The sequence below is a fragment of the Centruroides vittatus genome, unplaced genomic scaffold (genome assembly GCF_030686945.1).
Source record: "Centruroides vittatus isolate TY-2023 unplaced genomic scaffold, ASM3068694v2 contig_18, whole genome shotgun sequence".
Taxonomy (NCBI): domain Eukaryota; kingdom Metazoa; phylum Arthropoda; class Arachnida; order Scorpiones; family Buthidae; genus Centruroides; species Centruroides vittatus.
This window is the reverse complement of record NW_027121101.1, coordinates 1,047,226-1,072,215: the sequence shown is the minus strand read 5'-3', so window position 1 is coordinate 1,072,215 and position 24,990 is coordinate 1,047,226. Positions and strand designations below refer to the sequence as shown.

General features: G+C 28.4%; 1 protein-coding gene across 4 annotated transcripts in view; it reads right to left on the bottom strand.

Annotated features, from left to right (window-relative positions):
* The window catches only part of LOC136969515 (YLP motif-containing protein 1-like), a 145,561-nt gene that overhangs the window by 8,095 nt on the left and 112,476 nt on the right, over positions 1-24,990 (bottom strand). For 3 of the 4 annotated variants that reach the window (XM_067263690.1, XM_067263692.1, XM_067263691.1), the window contains one exon: positions 19,103-19,363. The exons of the other annotated variant lie outside the window; for it this stretch is intronic. In XM_067263690.1, the coding sequence (XP_067119791.1) occupies positions 19,223-19,363 (141 nt within the window). In that variant the 3' untranslated portion in view covers positions 19,103-19,222. Of the gene's footprint in view, positions 1-19,102; positions 19,364-24,990 lie in introns of those variants that run through there. 4 annotated transcript variants of the gene reach the window in all.

Genomic DNA, 24,990 nt, shown 5'->3' with positions numbered 1-24,990 from the left:
AGAAAATATTTTTTTTTATTAATGTTTAATTATATTATATTAGTAATTTAATTACTAAATTATTTATAATATTAAATTATAATTTAATATATAATGTGCTTATTCCATTATTTCAAAACACTGTGCTTGCATAGACTACCAACTTTTTAACAGCTCAATGTGGACTAGAGAGGAACAAAAGAGAAAGACTATACAATAGAGTAATAAGTGCAAGTGAGGCACTTATTGCTCTATTGTACGCATTGCTACCACAATTGCAATTGATCTGTGACTAACTATCACAATTGAGCATTTGACATTTTATGCTCAATTCATGAGTACAAGTGATACTTCTAGACAAACATCTGTGTTTTTGGATCTGGGAAATGCAGAACAATAAATACATTTCCAGGACGACTTTGCATATCAATACTATGACATTGATTTCTATTGCTGATAGTCCTGGGTAAGGAAGAGGGTAGGATTATTTACACAGCTGATAATCCTCAGATAAAAGTGAAGCAAATGTCAAAAAAATATAGCAATCAAGAGATTACAGAAATATCTTAAATTATAAGTTTTATCATAGCTTTTTGTCAGGGATATTTAAAATTTTTTATATAATATTTTTATAACCTTTTTGTTATGTTAGGAAATACTTTTTATCAATTGTCAGATAATGTTGATTTGTTTTCATTTGGGTACTCACAGCTGGTGGATGCAACAAGGTTTAGCCATTTTCGATAGTTGTTTTAAGATGTTATATTGTGTGTATTTAGTTTATTTTTACTACTACTATTATTATTTTTGTATATTAAATATACACATTAAATATTGCCCTGCCTTATCCTTTAAATTGAATCAATGTGCAGAGTGCATTGGTGTGAACTAATACTATAAGGTCTTGCACATAAACTTATAAATAAATATTGTTTTTTATGCTTAAAACAGACACTAGTGCAGCAAACTGGTTGTTAAATTATTTGAATCCAATCACTAGGGTAAGCCCTTGTAGATGACCTGCAAACTGGAGGGTTTTGACTATTTTCACAAAATTATATTAATGAAAAAGAACCAGTAATATTTGTTGTACTATTGTGGGATTTATCACTTTGTATGTCTATTAACATGAAACAATTAACAGAATAATCATTAAAAAGAAAAAATGTTTAAAAAAAATTAGAATAAAATGTCCTTTTTTAAAATTTAAAAAATGTCTGATGTGTATCAGATCATACCTGGAATAAAAAGAAATTTCAAACATTTTACCAGACATTTATTTTGGGACTGTCACAGGTTTTCAGACTGCCACAAGCTTTTAGAGACAAAAAAGCATAATTCATTCTTGTATGAAAGAGTTCAAAACACTTTTCAAGATAATGGAATGCCACAGAGTTCACAACATTACAGGGTTTTACATTGACAGATCTTGAATCATATTCATTTTCTTGAGTTTCAACATCAGAATTATCTATTTCTGACCAGGAATTTTCATTTATTAAATCTTCAGCTTCATCAACTGATGATAACTTTGTGTGTGTGTGTGTGTGTGTGTGTATTTTTCAAAACATCAAAATATTGAACAATGCATACCACTTAGCAATGGAAATGATAGAAGTACAGTACATTTAATGAAAAACTTACACTGACTATAGATGAGTCTAAGCTGTCTGAACTCCAATGAATAACATTTAAAACTGTAAAAGAATCAAATGTGTCCTTCATCTTTTACCAAGGGCACCCCATATATTGGGGCACTTGGGGCGCAGGGCCAACTCTTTATCAACTCCTTTTCTTAATCCTCAAGGGAGCTATATGATTTCACTTTATTTTTAAATTAATTACTCATTTTTATCACAAAAAATTTTTTACTGATGACAAAATTAAAATAAGAATATTTGTTACTAACTGAAAATTTGTTCTAGCAAGTGGTGATTGTTCAGTTGAGTATTGAAATACCACTGTATTTCGTTAATGTGATTTTGATATATGCAGTAGCATCAAAGGATTAACTGCATTAATCAAGGGTACCTGTATATATATATATATATATATATTATTACAAACACACACACTGTATATACAGATACATTTATGCACATACAATGCCTTTTGCCTTTTTTTTATAGCTTGTTCCCTTTTTTATAGTGTGTGAATGCTGCTGTCTTTTATAAGAAAACTGGCTTGATTAGAAAGACTTGTCCATAAACCAAAAAATATTAAATTAAAACATAAATGTGTCATTAATATCACAAAACAATTTTTTATGAGCACAATTACAAACTCATATAAAAGTCATACCTGTCAATTGTCTGTTTTTAGAGTGAGCATTCAGTAGTTTTGTTCTTTGCCCACTTCATCACTGATTGTTTTAACTGTCTGCTTTTCTTTTCACAAGAGAAATATGTTTATTTTAAAGATCAAAATGACACACAAATTAAATAAATAATTTTTCAAAATTAATATCAAATATCCAAATACCAAATATCCAATCCACTTTTATCAGGTTTGACCAATCATATTGCACTCTTATGACATTTTGACACACATCCAAGTTCCTTCAGAAAATATTTGACTCACACTTCATACAGTTATATGTGATAGAAAATTATGAACAGTGACAGAGATTTTAATATAGAGAAAATTAAAACATATTTCAGGGAACTCCACTGCTTCAAAATAGCACTCCTCTCTTATACTGTAATTATAAAATCTAGTGGTGTGCAGTGACATTTGATGATAGGGAAGCTGTTGTGGTCAACCTGGCAACACTTCAGCGCATCCCCAGATTTAGTCTTTTGTCTCCCTCTCGAGTTTCAAATAAAATTATTTTATTTTTTAAGATCTGTGATTATTTGGTCTAAAACCCAAACAGTGTTTCCATAAAAAATGTTAAACAAATACTGGAAATGGCAAAAATAAACAGTTTATTTATTTTAATTCTAAAATAGATAATTGACATGAAACAAAGATATAAAAATTTGTTGTTGTTATTTTTTTATAAACTAACTCTATTCAGCAATTTTTTCTGCAAAGTCGTTAATTACTTTATCATAAAATCGCTTGTCATTGATTCCATCAAAGTATTTAAATTCTCTTTTTCTATTGAAAGCAATGCTAGTGATGACAATCTTTCCTCTGACTGAGTGTTCCTTGTGAATGTATCAATTTGCTTCATAATTGAAAAACTGTGCTCAACAAATGCACTCGTAGATGGTACCATAAAAATTAATGATACTAAATCATATAATTCTTTTAGTTCATCTTTGTTCAGATCATCATTAATTATAATATTTTTTATGTCTAAGAATTACTTGCCAATATAATCTGGACATGAATATAAATATTGCAACTCACTGCGTAATTTAGATAAATCAAAAAACTCTCATAACATTTACTTAATTTAAAAAATTAAAACTTGCTTCAGAAAATTGTTTTTCATAATATTTAAAATTAACATCTAAAAGTGATATAAATTCTAAAGATTTTGTCTGAAAATCTGTCAATATAATTATAATTAAAAGAAAATTATAATTAAATATAACTTTGTAAAGAAACATACATAAAAATAACTAGATATTCTTTACTTTTTAAATCTTAAAACAATCATTTAGTCAAATAGCTCCCTATGAGTGGCTAATGGACAGAATCATTGAAAGTGTTATACAATATTTTGGTGTGTAGTATCCACGAGCTAAACCACATGAGATGGGTGCTCTGTAAAGTGCATGCGCAAATGCATATAATCTGGCTGCTTTACATAATTAAAATATTTTGGCTGTGGAAGCTGTCCCGTATTCGACAATACAGTGCTTCCATTGGGAATATGCACATATGAATTTATATTTGATATACAATAGCAATCTTATCATTGTTTCTCACATGTACAGAAATTTGTAATAAAATATGTAATGCAGTTATAATAAAATATTATTTTTAAGTAATTCAAAGTATGTTAAAATATGAAAATAACTGCACAATATGTATTTATATTTTAGAAAATACAAGGAAAGCGGCTCTTCCACAGCTTCCATGGACAGCATGCCACTGATAAAAACTAAAGTCACTAGTGGGAATACTGGCTTAATAATCAAATAAACCACTTCACAAACACAAAGATCCAGAAAAAACAATAAATTTTACTGGAAAGAAATGTTTTCTTCTATATACAATGGACATCGTTCTACATAAAGAATATAGAATGAAACAACAAATTAAAAATTATAACAGAACATTTTTGAAATTAAGGTTCAAGCTAATTTCAAAAATTTTCTGTTCTAATTTTTAATTTGTTGTTCCATTCTTTATTCTTATGTTAGCCTGATGATGTCTGTTTATATGGAAGAAAACACTTGTTTGCAGTAAAATCTGTTGTTTTTGGTGTGTTTGTGAAAGGGTTTATATAAAAATTAATGGGTTATCTGAAAAAAGTGTCACATTTATTACTCAAAAAAAAAAAAATTGAATAAGATAAAAAAAAATCAATTGAACTGTAATAAAGCACACGTCTGCAGTACAATAAAAATAACATCAAAAGTTTGCTTCTTTGTATATTTTATACAAATGTATACAGCATAATTACATTTTTCTGTATACATTTGTGCACTTAAGCTGCATAAATTTTTAGTCAGTTCTAACATATCAGCTTTTTTACTCATTTGTCAGCTCAAATGGTCTGCTAAGGTTGGTAGGTATGGAAAATTATATTAAATATAACATAAAATCAATATATATACATTTGCACTTACATAATATCCAGTATGTTATAATAAAAATAAGAAAAATAATACCTTTATGTCCTTCTTTGCTTTATAATTTCCAACAATTATCATCATCACTGTTGTATGCAACCAATGAAGAAAATGTACAGTACATTAAATGAAGAGGTCATAATATTAACCTATAATGCTGTTTTTAGTTATTTTCATTTTAATCAGCATAAACAGTAATAAAATCAGCATAAACAGTAGTAAAATCATATAAATCTACAGAAAATTCAAAATTAAACAAATTATTTGATGATGAAAATACTATCAATATTTTTATCATAAAAAAATTTGCCAATTATATTACTATAGTGAATCAGTTTTTTTTATAAGTTTTAACAAAAAATATTTTTATTGTTAAAGAATTTGCTGAAGTTCTTCTATAAAAGTAATTTTGTGTTTATTTGTTTATAATAATTTTATCGATATTTCAATTTAAATTTTATTGCCAATATACTAAAGGAAAGATTTTTAAAATTTTGTTTTTTAGTTTAAAAACTTTTCCAAATGCATATTGGTTTTGCTGAACAAAACAATTCAACTCTTTTTTAAAAAAGAAAATTTTATATTCCTTTTTAACAGAGTATGTTGTATACAATGGAAATAATTTGTTTTATAGTCTAAAATAATTAGTATCCAAGGATGTCCTTACATTGGGGCATGAGCCCCCCTTTGTCACCGAGTTGCCCTTTTCTTAACTCCCATGGGAGCTCTAAGGTTTTTAAATTAGTTATTCATTTTTATAACAGAAAAGTTTTTTACTGATGACAAAATAAAAATAATTGTTATTAACTGAAAATTTGTTCTAGCAGGTCGTGATTGTTCAGTCAAATACTGAGGTAGCACTAGGGTTTCTCATTTCCCAGTCTTTTGGTTGTCCCAGAATTTCCAGAAAAAAGTGAACTGTTTTCCGGGGTCCTGGGATAGGAATAATTATTTTTAAGATATACAAAATATCTTGAAATCGAATGATATGATTATTTGTCATTTTTAAAAGTAATTTAATACGTTCTGCAACCTCCAAAATCATAATATTAATAATGCTGTGTAAAATATATATTAAAATTACCTTTGAATTATATAGAAATTTTCCCAAATGGAAAAATTTATTAAGGTTTGTTGGAAACTACTTACAAAAAAAAAAAAAGTCTTTGAATTGAATTGAAAATTTAAGAAAAAAATGAACTTAGATCAAACTTCTAACTTAGAAGGTAATTTTCATTTTTTAAATAAAACATAATACAAAATATTATTGTAAATTTTTATAAAAAGATTTTAAAAAGCAAAGATGGTCAATACTCCAATCACTTGATCTGGTTCCTATTTTAATAATGAAAAGTCCCGCTACTGAAAATGCCCTTTCCAATTCAATGGATGTGGGTGGAATCATCTTTAATACATTTAAGAGAAGACAAATGTTATCTGTTTTTCACCCGTAACCTCGAAGATTTCTAGTTTGTTTTTGAGATGCATTGCAGTACTTCTTTTGCTCTCAAGTATTCCTAATTTGTCTACCTCGGATGCTTTAATAGTGGTATCAAGCTTATAGCCTGATAATTTAGCAGTTCGTTTGGCTTTAATAATCAGGTTTATTGAAGAAAAACTTCATACTTGCAGACTTCGTACATGTTTCTATCTTTGCCCAATTTCCACAACCTGGCATAATGCAGTTATTGAAGCTACTGGGCATAGTTAAAATTAAGACAGTATCGGCACAATTATTCCAGATATTACAGGTTCTGACAAGTAAAGAATTTTCAGAGTCCTATCACAAATACATATTGATTATTGACAATCTGTGAGATGTCATAACAAGCAAAAATTTAAAGAACTAATAAGCAGGCTTAAAATTAATAAATACAAATGTATTCGAACAGTGTATGGGTTAATTATACTTTCTATTTGAAAAATTTCCTCAATTTTAACACAGAATAAGAGAAAAGTGAACTTTCAAGAAATTTGCAGGATTTCACGGGATGAAAATAATTTTCTGGGTTTAAAAAAAAAACAGCCAGGATCCTGAGATCCTGTTTGAGAAACCCTAGGTAGCACTATTTGATTAATGCAATTTTGATATATGTGGTAGCATTGAAGGATTAATAAACTGTGTTAATCAAGGGTTACCTGTATATATATCAGTATACATATGTTAGGCTCAAAGACTGAAATCGCTCATTGAGCGAAAAAAACAACCACAATGCGTTGTGGTCATTTCAAAATGGCCACAAAGCGAAATTTGCATCGTGGCATTTGTAAAAACGGCCACAATGCGTTGTGGCTAATTCAAAACAACCACAAAGCGAAATTTGTGTTGTGGCTTTCATGATATTTGACCACTATGCATTGTGGTGATTAATAAAAGCCATAATGTGTTCTGAATGTTAGCTGATGCAACCAAGATATGAAGGATAGGTTGTAAGTTGTCAATGGGCAAATTGCAAACACTTGAGGAGTTTGTATTGTGTTCATCCTAGGAAATATAACTCACTGTGTATGGCATTATTACATATTTTTCTTTTCTTTTGAGCGCTTTCGATGAATGTATTTCCGTCGTCTTCAGGCAAATGAACAATTTAAAAAAAAAATTTTTTTTATAGAATACGAACGTTTGTACACAGTGAGTTATATTTCCTATATATAATAAACTTGGCATGAGCAACATACTAGTCTTTGTTCATTCTTGACCAGTGTTTCTAGGGTAATTACCCTTTTCTACAATAATTTCAACCTGTCAGAGTAATGTTTTGGGTAGTCTTATATTTAGGGTAAATCTAGGGTAAAACTACGCTGTGTTCTGATGCTATTACTCATTGCTCCACAAGTTTTGCTGGAAAAAGTTTTAGCCTAAAACCATTCTGTTTTTCCCTATAACTGGAGGGTTTTAAAATAGGATAACAGAAGCTAAAGAAATAATGCAGATTGATGCTAGGTACATGGGTGTTCACTGTACAGTGATACTTTGGTTTTCATCAATAATCCATCCAAAAACAATTGGCAAAATCCAAAACCGACGATAACTGAAGTCAATGAAAACCGTGGTATTACTGTATATTACACCTGAGTAGGATTTCGCTTTTCTTAACCTTCATGCCATTGAGCCATTGGCACTCTCCATATTAATACCTCTGATAAAGCCTAAAAATCCTAAGACATTTTAATTATTAAAATTTTTAAAAGCAATGAATCTGTGTCATAGAATCATTTGTCTTATTTTTTTATATTTGAGCATGAGCTTGAGCTCGAAGTGTTTTCTCAATTTAGAGTAATCTAGGGTAAAACAAAGGATTACAAGAACTACTACTTTCTACCTCCAAAAATGATGATCAACAAAACCAGAACAACATAGATGATGGTAAACAGCTAAACGAAGTTGAGAAAGCACAAAATGAAAAAAATGTTGAAGTCATAGAAGTATTAGAGAAGAAAGATGATGAGGAAATCATACAAGAATTGACAAACAAAGATGATATTTTAGAAAAGGCTGAAAATTTAAATTTAAGAAAAATTTGTGTTATTTGTGAAAATAAAACCTCAGGAGCTCACAAGTGTTCAGAGTGTCATATAATGTGTTATCTGCAGAGAAAGCAACGAGAATGAGAGATTTGGTGCAAATGTTACTTGCAAGCTCTGTTTAAGAAAGAAAAGCATCAATGCTGATAGAGAATATGCAAAATTCAGCTTAGAGAAACAGGTGCACATAATGATTTCATTATCCAACTCTAAATTGTCTGCAGTTGAAATTGGTTCGAATGTTTTAGTTAGGGTGCCTGATGTTGATAGGGGACATGCAGCTCCCAGAAATGTTTTAGCTGTTGTTATGAGCATTAATCCATCAGGTCTCTATCAGTTAGGAAACAAGGAAGGTCTTCTTGATCGACTTTATGCTCGTAATGAATTTACAATTTCTGAGAATAACTTTATTAACATTCAGGACGTAACGTTCAACTTTATTAACACTTTGCTCAGCATCAACGTTAACAACTGGAAGTAAGCAAGGGTTTGTAATGTGTCACTGTAAAGATACTGTATTGATAAAAAATGCAAATGTCGCTCAAAGAACATAAAATGCAACTCGAAATGTCACGGTAATAGTTCCTGTAAAAATAAATAACTCTGAAACATTCTTGATTCATATAAAAATGACTGATTTATTAATAAAAGTTCCTGACAAAGTAATTATTTTTAGTAAATTAGTTGTTAGAAAACATTGACATATCGAGCACACCACAACAGATTTTCACAAATGATTACATGTTGTTGGAAAATAACCAAGTAACCTAACCTAACCTAACCAGAATGCATAGTGGTCAAATATCATGAAAGCCACGACGCAAATTTTGCTTCGTGGTTGTTTTGAATTAGCCACAACGCGATGTGGCCATTTTTACAACTGCCACAACGTGAATTTCGCTTTGTGGCCGTTTTTTTCGCTCAATGAGCGATTTCGGTCTTTGAGCTTAAAACATATATTGTATACTCTATATAATGTACAGTACTTATGGTGCCCTTTTTTTTATAGTTTGTGCCCCCTTTTTTATAGTCTGTAGTGCTGCTGCTAGTACCAATGTAAAATTTAAATGAATATACAATTTAATCATTACTGCGGTATAATATTACTGTATCCTCAGTTTTAAGATTTACTTATCTGAAATAGAGATAATCTTACAACCAATGGTATCTTACATTTGTTGTATAAAACAACAATCAGCAGTCGTTTAAATAGATTGAATAGATTGTATATGTTTTATGCATCAACAATAGACTTCAGCTAAACTGCTCAATGTTCACATAAGTTCAAATAAGCTATTTTAGTAAAGGGTGTTTAATTTAAATTATTTTTTACTTTTAAAATGATTTCAAAATAACAATATGATGCAGCATTTAAAGCATTTATACAAGCAGAACGGTATGGGAACAGAACTGGCAAATATTAGTTATTTCATGTATTTGTATTTTTTTTTTAAACTTGTTATTTAAAAATTTTTTTCTTCATAAAAAAATCTTTGATCTGATTTCGAAATCATGGCTTGTCTTAGAATTGAAGAAATTGTATATTTATTTGTTTATTTTGTTTATCTTTAAAAGTCTCCATAAATATTTACTTTCATATAAAAATAAACTACTACATAAATTTATACAAAACAATTTGTTATATAAAATGTTGATTTCTTGTAGTAAAAACCAGTTTGCTTTCTACAGTAAAATTTCAGTAAGGAACAATAACAAACAAATATGCATGAAAGTATTGTATACAGAAGTGTAGCCAAGAAGGGATCCAAGCCCTCTGGAGCCCTCTTTACCTTTATAAATACTGTATATAAATTAAGAAAAAAAATCAAATAAGTACAGGAAAAAGATTTCAATGTGACAAATGAACTTATACATGTGTATATACAATTCTTAAGAGTTTACTCTTAATCCACAGCACTAGTGGCTACATCCAGGGTTGTTGAGAGGGAAGGGAAACCATGGGATTTTTCTCTAAGCCTGAAGAAAATTTAAGAGCCCATAGTGGTTCCTACCCCAATAAAATTAATGTTATTTTTATTAACAGAAAATAAAATCTTTAAGATTGCTTTTTATTAAAAAAATAAACATTTTATGTATTTCATTTGTTCAAAAAAAAATGGCTAAAGGGGCCTGCTTTACCTCTGGGCAACACGAGCTCTCAACAGCCCCAGCTACATCCACAATAGTACGAGGGTTAAGAAAATATATTTCTTTTAATGAATAAATGAATTGTTAAATAAATTTCAAAACTGCAAGAGTTCCTCATCTTATGAACGTAACTGAAGCAGAAAGTTGCTTATAACTCCAAAAAACATTCTGATATGGTGATTTTTGAATTAAGTCACATTGTTGAATTTTTATTCCTTAGTCACATGAATGTACAAACTGCTAAGCAAAAAGGCTATATCAGAAGAAGTACATTCATCCAGTACGTTTGAATGATGTGAGTAGGAAGCTTTACAATACTGTACAGTGTTGAGTATTAAAATCATCTGATTGAAACAGCCTACATATCGTTTGATATGTAGGCTGTTTCTTAATGTTTTTTGTTTTAATATACAGTTTTATGCACAAAGTCTTCCAAAAAGCATGCTATTATTTTAAATTACTGTAATTATGTTAACCATTACCTACAATTTAATGAATTTCAAAACATATAAGAACTTTCCAAGTTTCATACCTGTTCATTACAATCACTCAATATGTGCATCACATGTCACTTGACACACAAGTTAGTAGTCAATTTCTTCCCAGACTCACAGCAACATATTTGTTGTAATACTGTTCCTAAAGCAGTCATAATTTGATTTTGCAGCTCCTGCAAATTCTTGGCTAATGGTGGCATGTAGACAGTGACTTTCACATAAATGTAATATATAATTAGCAAATGCAACTGGCTTCTTGGACTTGGAAATAAATATTTTGTTATTAGATTAGTTTTGATTGTATTGTAAGTTGAGGATTGAGTGTATGTGCTGATTAAAGAATATCTTATGCTCCATTCCTAACTATTTGTGCATTGTTTTGAAAGTTAAACTTCAATGAATATTGAAAAACTTTTTAATGAGTCATATATTTACATTTCTGTTATTTTCATTTACATAAATAAAATGTTGATCTCTTACAAGAGATCAACATTTTATTTTGTTATTTCTGCCTTGATGATCTAAAGATGCCATAACTGTTTTTATTTTCTATTGTGTTTATTGACCATTACAGTAACCAGTAATATTTCATTATAACTCAAGATTGTCTGTCTTTGAAAAATCAAAAGCAAAACTAACTTTCTGTGAAGCTGTTCAGTCTTAGATTCTTATTGTAATTTAAATTTTATAACAAGATTAAAGTGAATAATTAATTAATTAAAATTAATAGTAAAAATAAAACTGATTCCACACAGATATTACAATACTCCTTCAGTATGCTTTTTGGCTTCTTTAAGAAATGGTTAACTATATGCACTTCTATGAATTTCTCTTAATAAAATACTATATTTAATTAAATAATAAAAATCAAACCTTTTAATGAGCTATAAGAGTTTTAATGAACAAGCACTTTTGATCCCAAAGGATTATTTGCAGGTTACACAAAGATCAAACTTAAAATAAAACATTTGGAATGAAATAAATATGCCATTACATAAATAAATGGTTAAGTAGAAATACATAAATAAGTATAAGGTTAATAAATAAATACAATAAAATTACTATCTCAAAACAGGAATATCTAGTGACTTTCAATATCTAATAGCACTCATATTTATACACTCAAACCTGTTTTTGTGCGGTCTTTTTTGTGCGATGTTTTTATATTGATATGTTGCCTGATTGTTGACTCTTTATAAGTTTGTATCTTTTCTTCCATTGTTCTTGCCCTCATACTGTCTTCCACTTCTTTAATACTTTTTGTTTCTTTCCACATGATTTTGTTATTGGGTTGAGTCAAATGCTGCTAATGCTGTATTATAGCTTCTTTTCTTTGCATTATACTTTATTCTTTGATTCTATTACATAATTTTCATAAGATGTGCCTTACGTATGTTGAGTCTATATTAAAATAGCCATCTTTGAAGAAATAATGTATACATTGCTTTTATGCCTTTGTCATTGCATAAAGGGATTTATGATTTATTGTATATGGTGAGATTTCTATAGAAAGGTAAGCTGTAGTTAAATTTTTAGCTATTTTTCTATTAAAAAAATGATCTTCAAACAACTGGACAAATATTCAAAATTAACACTCACCGACACTAAAATCCAGCAAGATGTAGAAATTTTACTGTAAACTAATGTTTTCATCTATATATAACAGACATCTTCAGGTTCAATTTAAATTAAACATTTAAAACCATTAGAATGTTTTTCAAAATGAGCAGAAATCTTTAAGCATGTGCAGAGAACTGTGCATACCTACGATGGATTGGTGGTTAATTTATCTCAAACAGTACTTTCCAAGCCATAGAGACTGAATCAGTTTCATTGAAGTTAACTGCTGTTCCTCTTCTAAAGGGCCCTGTATCCTACGTTCAGTGTAGGAGGGTTGTTTCCTCTAGGTTTACTTTCATGTCTATCTAGTGCATAAGTGGCAAGGACTCTGCTGGTGAGGTGCTTCTTAATGGTGTATTCATGTTTTCTGATTATTGCATGGAGTATTCTAATAGCAGCTCCTATATATTTGCAAAGAAGCCTACAGGCTTCTTTGCAAATATATAGGAGCTGCTATTAGAACTTTGCAAATATATAGAAGACAATGATGTATTAGAAGCCAAAGAAGGCTTCTAATACACCATTAGAAGACTCTCCAGATCAGCACTTGCCACTTATGCACTAGAGAAAGATGTGAAAGTAAACTTAGACAAAGAAAGCCTCCTATACCAAATTGCAAAACTACAACAATTGAAATACCTAGAAAGAATTGAGTGAGATCTACAGGACCTTTAGAAGGGAAACAGCAGTTAACTTCAAGGAAACTGATTCAATCTCTATGGCTTGGTGAGCACTGTTTGAGATAAATTAACCACCAATCCATCGTAGGTATGCACAATTCTCTGCACATGCTTAAAGATTTCTGCTCATTTTGAAAAACATTCTAATGGTTCTAAATGTTTAAGTTAAATTAAACCTGATGATGTCTGTTATTTATAGATGAAAACATTAGTTTACAGTAAAATTTCTACATTTAGCTGGATTTTGGTTTTAGTGATTGTTAATTTATTCTTTTTCTATATATATATATATATATATAACTTTTCATTGTATGTAGCTAGAACTAGAATTGGAACAGGAAAATGGCACCAAAGTACATTTTTTGGACATTAACTGCATATAAAGGAAGAAACGACTGATATCATCATATATCAAAAACCATCATCAACACCACTATACATATCTTCTATATCACATGATCCACCAGCCTGCCACCTTTAAATTTGCTGCCTTCAAAGCACTGATATGAAGAGCACACATTGCACTAATATTGTTGACATCATCAACGAGCTGAAATATATCAAACTCCAATACAACATGAATACAATAAAATACCATTAACGCATTAATCGGCACATTCATGTGAAAAAAAATGCAATACAAAGAAAAATAGCTACATACAAAACAAGTTAGCTGATTATACATGTTTACAATAGCAGAAAGAAAAAACAAAAAAATCTGACTGCAGCTTATCTTTTTGTAAAAATCCCACCATATAACTCCTTATGCAGTGACAAAGACAAAGAAAAATATAAAAGTGTATATACATTATTCCTGTAAAGATGGCTATCTCAATATAGACCCAGTATACATAGAAAGCATCTTACAAAAATTATGTGATAGAATCAAAGAATACAAGTATAATGCAAGGAAAGGAAACTATAACACAGCATTAGCAGCACTTGACTTACAACCCAACAACAATGTATGTGGAAAGAAGCAAAAAGTATTAAAGAAAATCAACAACTTTAGTGCCTTTGACCGGTGTGCTTCTCTCTTCTTTCTCTGTAAAGACTGCAAGAACAAGAAAGGAAGAAAAGATACAAACTTATAAAGAGTCAACAATCAGGCAACATATCAATATCAAAAACATTGACAACTTCTGTAGTGATTGGTTTTTCATATAATAAATATGAGTGCTATTAGATATTGAAAGTCACTAGATATTCCTGTTTTGAGATAGTAATTTTATTGTATTTATTTATTAACCTTATACTTATTTATGTATTTTTACTTAACCATTTATTTATGTAATGACATATTTATTTCATTCCAAATGTTTTATTTTAAAAGTTTGATCTTTGTGTAACCTACAAATAATCCTTTGGGATCAAAAGTGCTTGTTCATTAAAACTCTTATAGCTCATAAAAACATTTGATTTCTCTTACAACATAGTAACCAGTTTGTTAGTTATATATCATATAATTAATTAAAATATTAAATGTTGATTTGAAGTTCAATACACTTAGACATCAATGCCATATTGTTTTATAGTACATATGCACAGTAATTGATTACAATATACAGGATGGTTATAATTAAGCAGGTGGTGTTTAGAGCACTGTGTAGAAAGAGCTATTTGGCCAAATGCAATCAATTTTGGTGTGCATACTTTCCTTATCATGAAATTTTAATTTCACAAATAAAAAGTTTAGTTCTAAAATTTTCTGATAGGAGAAAATTTGGTGCTAATGCCACTGCAATTTACACACTATGTAAGTTGTGAAACAACTTTAGGGTTTATAGAGTTGAAAAGTGTGTTCAATATGAATTAATGACAAATCATGGTGCTTACATTACCAGATTGCATGTTACTCATTAAACTTTACTATCAAAGGAGCACCAATGCAAGTGCTGTACTCAAGAAATTCTGATGTTTAAAGTCCTTTGACTATTACTAAATGCAGGAAAATGATTTTGCATTTTGAGTAAATAAATTTTCAATATAAAAACAGGAAGGAGTTACAAACTAGTAAAACTGGAGAAAATGGAGGAAGTGGCAATCATGTTAGTGGAGCAGCAAATAGAAAATTCTCAAGGCAACTATACTGCATATGCAATATCACATCAATTGTACTGTATACATGCCCTACCCTACTGAAAATTTTGCAGTTTTGCTCTTACAAGATATTTTGTAGTCACAAATTGTTTCCTGGTGGTGGCTCAGCAGAAATCATTTGATGTGCCATTCATAGCTAGGAGGATGATTGATGATTCATGCCCCTGGCAAACTCTATTAACTGATTAAGCCCCCATTTTTACTTGAATGATGTGATGAACATTCATGACTGCTAGTTTAGTCTGGTTGTTGATAAATGTGTGGAAAACATACATGTTTATCAAAAAATTTCCTTGCATAAACCAAAAATTACAGTATAGTACAGAATTACAACACCTTTCTTCTGTACTTCTTGAACGAAACACTGTATCTGGGCCAGTGACATGTTTTGTCAATGCCACTAGGTATGAACATGATTTAAAACTTTATAATCATTGCACTTAAGCTACGAAAGTGTTTAGATACAACAATCTTTATGCAATCTTAAGATGGAGCACCCTTTCATATACTCATCAATGTATAAAGATTATATCATCAGCACTTTACAAATCAGAGTAATTAGCCAATCATTTCCAACAGCATGACTATCATGATCACCAGAATTGACCCCCCCTCATGATTTTTGGTTATAAGGATACTTAAAAGGTTTGTTTATCAGGACATTTGTTTCTTGGAATACATTATTATAAATGAAAGTGTGTATATATTTTTATTGTGAAGTTACATGTTATGTTGTATGTTTTATCTAGTGGTATCCTTATTCTGTATAAAAATAGCACCAGCTATAAGTAATTATAAACATGCAAAATTGATATTTTCTGTAGTAAAATGCATATTTATTTTGAATATTACTTTGCTAGTGGTAAATGCCAGAAAGAAACTCTCAATAAATTGCTAACTATACTTCTAAAGTAAAAACTGATTTTATTGTATAATTAACTAAAATAATAATAATAAAATGATCAATAATCCAATGTCAGAAAACAATGCACTGCATACCAACTTTATTTTGCAATGTAGTTATTTAGAAAAGAGATGAAGATTTTTATGCATCATACATAATCGCTCTGCCTATAAATGAGAAATCAATCTCTCTATATCAGGGGTGGCCAACAAGTTGATCGCCAAGCCAATTTTGGTCGATCGCTAGTGATGTCTTGACTTAATGTATTATATTTGTAACCGAACGCAACTATATGCATGCAGTTATGACTCGACTCATAAGCAGTGAGTGCACTTCGTACTGAAACAGTGTATAAACATAGTGTGTATTTCACACTTCCCCCTCCCCACATAGACTATGCCTATGACAACAAGTCGATCGCAACACATTTTTACGATAAAAAGTAGATCTTATGTGCACAAAAGTTGGCCACCCCTGCTCTATATTAGCCAATTTCATTTGACAGATGATTGGAAGCAAATCCAATTTTTGAATTTGCTTCCAATCATCAATACTCATGGTCACATAGAATCTTAGAAGAAATATACAATATCATTTTTGCAAAATTCAGATATTTCAACTTGTTTTTTTAATAACTGCATATTTGAACAATATATAAGAAAGAAATACAAGGTGATTCAAAAGTATCCATGCATAGGCAAAAGATTCCTTTTACTATGCAGTCACTTATAGGAATGACATTTAACTGAAAGCATATACAGATGCATTCCTCCCACTCATGATGAATGCATATTAATACATATGATGTTATGAGCACATATGCATCAAAGTGTGTTTGTTTGGATGGTCTGTGTTCTGTGAGGCAACTTTTGAAACATCCAGTAGTTTGTTAAAAAAATTAGATAACTTTTATAAAGTTATCTAATTTTTTTGTACAATACAATCATGATAATCTGGTTGCTTGCTAATTTGACACATCCTGTAATCTGATACTAGTCAACTATCAGATATTACTGGTATTGTTAAAAAGTTGTAGACAAACTTCCATTAAATCAAATTCCAGTTCTCACTAAATTTGAATCTTCCCAATCAATAAACATGGCATGATATTGAGCCCAGGCTTAAACATTTGATCTTGGGTACTTTGGGTTTGTCATTTTAAGCTACTCAAAAAAGGTACAGTTTCTTATAACACAATACTGTATAAATATAAAAATCAGTTTTCTGAAATTTTTCCACCAAAAATACTGTACCTTCTTCTAAATTTCCTGCTAAATTTTGTGAGAATCCACCAACTTGGCAACACAGATTATTGGCAATGGCAACATACTTGAATATTTTGATTAGTAGTCCAACTTGTGTTTTGCTACCTCATTAATAGTTGACATCATACCATCTAATTCATTTGTGTATCATTGAATTCACCTTACTTCCCATTTCCAGTAATTCAGCAATCTTTTTAATCCAACACTGTTCTGGTTCCATATATATTGGATTCCAAGATTGTACTATATTTGTGAAAATAATATAAATGTATAAAAATAAATAATAGCATTTAACTGTTTACAGTGTTATTAGAATGAATAACTTGTTAAAAGACCAGAATAATAAGATTTTAATTTATGTCATATTAATGAAAAATAGCAATAAAAAGCTTTTTATTAAAACTTTGGTGAGGTGCGATGACATTGAAGCTTTTTCAAATAAAAAAAACTATTTTCATCAATACCACTTATAATTAAATATTAGTAAAAATAGGTTTTAAACAAATTTAATGTTTATAATAACATTGAAATATTGAAATAAAACTAAAGCATTTGAATGAAATATGATCACTTGTATATTATTCCTGATCAAATATAAATATAGGAATGAAATAAGCAAAATTAAACTGGTATTTAATTTGATAGTATGAGTTAGAAAATAAAATATATTCTTATAAACAAACAACAATTTAAAAATCCATGGGCTAATAGTACTTACAAATAAAAATGCAATATTTTCATATTTTTTCTGGTAAGCACAATAATGTTTATACATTGGTTTGTATGGTATATGTTTCTGCATTATCATCTATGATTTATTATTGAAATTCAATGAAATACTTGAAAATCTAATAATGATTTTTAGCATATAATGTAGCATATTACTATACTTGAGAATTATATAATTTTTGCAAATTCAAGATTTTCAATAATAGATTTTATTGTGTTTTTTTAATAATATTTTGATAATTGATACATTTTTACTCATTGTATGTTTTGGCATAAAGATTATAATACTTATAATAATACTTTCAGTAATTTTATCAAGTAAATATAGTTACATAATTAAATATGAAAAATTTTTCTCTAATATATTATTATTTAATTTAAAAAATACTATGTTATAGGAGGGGGAAATATTATATTAGAGAATAACTTGGATAAAAATTTATTGCAATATATTAAATTATAAATAGTCAATAATATTTATTAACTTTAATTACTGTTACACCTTTAAAATATATATATTTTTCAATACAGATAAAATATTTCTTTTGCTGTTAAAATAATAATGAAAACTGTTAAACTATTTAAAATGTCCTTTTTTCAATACCTTTTTTTTAATAGAAACAATTTTGTAAAAAATATGATAAATAAAGCAGTTATGCAAAAATATTTCTAATAACTAAATATTAAATAAATTCAAACTTGACATAATATTAATTAAATCAATATTTTGTTTTAAATCTTTTTCAAAATCAATAGTAATAATTTATATGATCATTAAATTAAAATGAAATAATAATTATTATAATATTGGAAAAAAAATCAAGATAAATTTCATTTCATTGCACTTGTTCCATTTATTGATTAAATATTATTTTAAAAAACGAATACAATAAAAACAAACAAATTTTAATCTTTCAAAATGACATTTATTGACACACCAGATGACAATAAATTTACAAATAATATTTATGAGAAATGCTTGATAATAATTTGTAATGAAAATTCTAATAAATTTTTCTTCTTGTTAAAAATACTTGGTACGAGTAAGAGCTTTATCAGCATGAGTGGGATCTGTCATTTTCTGCCAATCTGTCTGACCAACAACAAATCCAATTGCTCTGATACGATCTTGCTGTTTTCTTTCTTCTATATCTGCCCACCTAACCTATTTATACAAAAAAATTACATTTTCCATTAAAAAATGAATTATATTTGATGTTATATATATTGTATAACAAATTTTAAGTTTCAAATTTAAAAAAATTAAGTAACTTTATTAGTAATACAGTTAATATTAAAAAAATAAAAAATGATTAATGTTTCAGAACTTTTCATTAGGAAACTGAAGGAAAAATTAATCAAAATACATAATCTAAAGATTTTGTTTTCAATTTATTCATCAAAATCATTTAAAAAGTAAAAATACAAATATTAAAGAAAACATTTTCTAAAAATTATTTTGCACATGAAAATAATAATATAAAATACTATATAGATATCCAAACTTTTCATAACAGACTGCATGACAATGAATTGAAAGGTTTATAAAACAACATGAAAAAGTTTGTAAATTTGGATTATAAGGAAAGAAAACACATTTGAACTACATATTAGGCATGATAAAAAAGTGTGCAAAAATCTGTTTTTGTTTTCTGTGAGAAAAACAATTTTACATAAGAACATGAAAGATCAGATCTTTTTCTAAGATCTTGTGCAGTGTCATTCATTTGGAAACCTCAGATTCAGAGGTTTGAAAATGATAAGTGGATAGCAATCATCAACTGCATATGAACAACATAGTGTCATTCAATTTTCCTAGATGAAAGGATAAAATGCCTCTCAAATTCATAGTGAAATAATTTCAGTCTATGGTGAGCAATGCATAGCAAAAACAGTGTATAGTGATGGCATAAAAAATTTCAAAACGCGAAGACCAATATTGCAAATGAAATTGGTCAGGGCACCCATATTTATCTTTCACTAATGCAAACATTGCTCTAATGAAAGAAACAGTACAGGAAAGTTATGTTATGGTAAAGGAGGTCTATTAAAGTGCTAAATATAGAAAGTACTGCAATCCTTTTTGCTGACAATCATGCAATGCAATGCAATTGGGTGAGAAGGAGAAGGTGATAAATAATAACATTATGAAGATAAATAAATAAATAAAAAATACATTTTTAACTAAAAATAATTTTGATGAAACTGTAGATTTACAGCAAATGGTATTATTTTAACAAAATATAATTCCAAAATCCTGGATTATACACTTCAATAATAATAATAAAATAATAAAAGCTACAAATATATGATATAACCTAGAAAACAGCAGTTTTTTGTAATAATTATTGCTTTGAAAATAATTTTTTATAATGATTTCAATATACTGTATTATTATTTATTGATACAAAAGTACATAGACAAAAAATTATAAAAATGTATTTATAACTTTTAGAAAGTATTATATAATTTTTGTAAAATATTTAAACTTTAATTATTCTTTTATAGCATAAATGAAAATAATTTTCAAATTATCATAAGAACAAACAAAACTTTAATGAAAAAAAACAAACGTTTTCAATAGCTTTAAGCATTCATTATCATGTTACACAAGTAAAGTTTGAAAAAAAAACAGGGAAATCAAATGCTGTTTTTTTTTTAGAGGAAGAAAAATCAACTGATTGGATGATGTTATGGTGCTGATTGGTAGAAATTATTACTGGACTTCAAAGAGTACTATCCAGGCTTGAGATAGGGTGTTACTATCATTGTAGTTTATGCTTATATTCTTCTCACAAGCACTATAAATCTCCAGCGTCTCAAGGGGTGTGAGAGACATGCAGTCTGATTAAGTGTAAAGTCAAGCTCCATCTACATGTGCTTCTATCTATTGTTCCATGGCTAGTGATGTCATGTTGTGTCCCTTTCTTATTGAGGTTACATGTTCTTTTAAATGTTGTTTAAGTGGGAATGTTGTGGCACCAATGTATTCCATTTGCGGTCCTAGAGCAGTGTGAGTGACTGGAATAGAACAAATACCAAGGAGAAGAAGGTTCTCATTACAGTTTTTAGATTTCCTCAACAAGGAGTATATGGAGGGGAAATATATTCTTCTATAGCGGACTGTTGCATCAGATATTATTTTGTTGAATGGAGCTCTCTCAGCAATGTCTTTGATATTTGTGCAACAGTTAACACCTCCAAAACCACTTAATTGTTTTAAATCATTTTTTGAATACAAATGAAATCCATCTCAGTCTAGGTCATGATGCAAACAGAATTTTAAAATTTAATCTGTGACCATAGATATACAAGGTCAACATTCACAATGCTAACTCTATGGGTGAAGTTGGTGCCAAAGCACGCACTCAAACTTCAATCAATCTTTTCAATTATATTAAAATATAGATATCCTCCATATAATATAGTAGTTAAGTTCTGAAAAATTGCTGTGTTATGAGAATCAGTGCTATACGAAACAAAGACCAAGTACAAAACATAGGATTAGGTTCCAAAAGTTAGGAAAAGTATACTTTGGGTTCTTGACCAAATAAACACAGATCTTAAAAGGAAAAATAAATTTATTTTGAGCTCAAATACAAAGACTGTCACCAGTACCATGCACATGGTCAGAATGACTCTAGAGGGAGACAAAAGACTAAATCTGAGGCATGGTAAAATATCGTCAGGTTGGCCACAATACTATTCTTTTTTTGTAATTAAGAGAAGCATGTTTATTAAAGCGATCAATAACTAGCAATCACAAACAAAAGTATTGTACATTAATTTTTTTTTCTTCACTGGTAAACATGCTTAAATGAAAACATTTTATTTTTGGTAAAATATTGTCATTTTCTGAGTTTTCCTGTTGACCTTAATCTGAAGTATCAGCAAGACCTTGATTTTTTCTCTGCTTGTTTCATAAAATCTGATATTTTTATTTGCTTGAATTTGCCTAAGAGATCTTTAAAAATTTAATCTTTTTATGCAGTAACTTTTAATTTAATGTATAAAAATAAAACACAGTGACAGTCTTTCAGGTTCATTTAGAACACTATTACTAATGATAGCAACATCTGGTTTATAGGAAGGCTAAAATAGGAAGCTAGGACAAGGAAAATTGTACAATCAATTCTCATTAAAGAAAACCAGGCAAAAGGCATAAAACACCTGAAAATTTCAATATTCTAAAATTAATAGACAAATATGAGACACCATACATGCCTACTTAAATAAAAAAAAATAGTGGATGATGATGTACTTAAAAATTGTGATGTTTTGTATGAAGATGTCTCCAATTTTTGAACTGTGTTGTAAGAATACTGTACTGTACTGTACATAGTTTGAGAATTGGAAAAATTCTCAAACCATGTTAGTGTTATACGAATGCAATACGAATTGTATGAGGAATACCTACACATTGTTTTCTCTCAGGTTTTTCATTTTTTTGATTTATAATAGACAAATTATCTAAACCTTTTCTGATTTATACTTCATAATATATTTAAACATCCCTAGAAACTTACTACATTAAAATTCAGGCTAAATTTGAATTAATAGGTTCCCCAGAGTACTCTTTAATTTTTAATAGTACATTTTTGGCATCAAAATCACATTCTATTAAATTTGATTTTTAAGCTAAGATATTTTTCATTTTTAATAATTCTCACTTATTTCAGTTGTTAAAAATATTACTATTATATGCTCATTTTCTAATTTTTCTTTTTCTTTATGTTTTCATTTCTTTGATTTTTTAAACCAGTATCTGCAATTAGAATTAGTTTGAAGTAAAATTATGACAAAGATGAAAGCTATGAAAAAGAAGTCAACAACAATCATTATCCTGTTATCAAATTTCTCCAATTCTTTGTCAATTTATTGCAAATGAGTTGACAACATGAAAGTAGTGTCCAAAATAATGAAGTGATTGCTAATTGCAAATAAGTGTTTTCAGTTCAAATCTGCATCTCATTTGAAGGAATTACACACAAAAAAAAATGTCAAATTTGCACTGAGTGCTTGGCAAAATTCAAAACTTGCACATAAAGCTCCTCCATTCAATACCAAAGATCGTGAATTTGAGAAGGTGGAATTACTGAAACCAACTTCAAAATTAAAGAATCTATCATCAAAACATACAAAGAAATTCAAGTTAAAAGTTCATGTAATGGTAAAACTGTTTGGAGAAATTACTGGGTTTCCGGCAAAGCTAAAATTCCTATTGTTCCGTTTGCCATTGATTATTGTAAGTGTTGATCCATCAGTGTCATACTCAAACATTGTCATTGAGTACTGTAGCATCAAACTTGAAATCAAATCAACAAATGTTCAATTGAAAAATTTTAAATTAAATGAAAACCAAAAGTGAGCAGAGTAAATGTCTCACCCACAAGGGTAGACCTAGTAAGATTAATTGACTAAAGGAATGCACTACAGAAAAAGTTGTACTTTATAAATCTAATATACCTGTCTATATAAAAAAGAACACTTTGCAGAGGCATACCAGTAAAATTAAAAACAGAATCACCATAAAAAAACAATCAAGAGAAAGAGAATCTATAATCAGAATGTTTAGCCTGAATGACTATCTGAAATCTTTATTATTAAAATGGTTAAAAAACAGCTAAAATAGAAAATAAAATAAATAGAAAACTACAGAATGATACTAAAATAAATTATCTTAAAATAGAATACATTCTTGGTTTATTTGAAAAAGTTAAAAAATTAATTATTATTCTAGTGTTAGATCATAAAAACAATAAGAAAATTGATTAATAAAAAAAAATCTAAAAATAGATTATAATGATTTATAAAAATATAATGTTGTATATTCTTTTGACTGTAGTTACCCAGATAAGAAAAGATATATTGGTGAAACTGGAAGAAAATTAAACATGAGAACTAAAGAACATATAGATGCCATTAATAATAATTTAATCTCATCATCAGTAGCACAATTTTCACTGTAATAGTGAAAATTATGAAATTGTAAAAAACAGTATAAAATATATTATAACTGAAAATAACAACAACATAAAAAGGAAATTTCAAGAACATATAGAAATTATAAAAATACCAAAAAAGGACAGAATTAACAATAATGTGGGTTTGAGGTCACATGGAAGTTGGAATGAGATTATATCAAGATGCTTAAGATTGAGATTAATGTAATACATCAATATTGAGGTTGTGGTAACATCTAAACTTGTAATATCTAAACTTCTATTAATATTGTAAAATTGTGATATAATTCAAACAACACAATGTAGACAGGTAATCAATATGTACATTATAATTTAATAAATTGTAATTTGTTTTTGACAAGTTCGTATTAATGATGATAATATAATAGGTAAATATGAATTGAAGTTCACTTATTTCAACATAAAGATAACTAAAAGAAATAATAAATTGAGTAAAGTAAGTCACCCAAATTTTAATTTATAATAATTAATTCAAAAATGTAACTAATGATAAATTATTATTGATAGAACCAATAATATGTCTTATATAATTAAAGAATACAACAGAATAATTTGTCGATTCCTGATGGACTACAACCATAAGTTGTTTTTACTGTTGCACTGTACTATTGTAATATTTTAATTATTTTAATTTAATAATTTATGTAATTGTATATACAATGCACTGTGTTATTTATAATATCAGTCCATAAATTGTATATGTTACAATATTTTATATATTGTGTTTACTGCCATATGTCTAATCTTCAATGGGCTGAAGAGGAATCTGTGTATGCAAAATGAATTTCCAATGTTAATTAAAGTTATA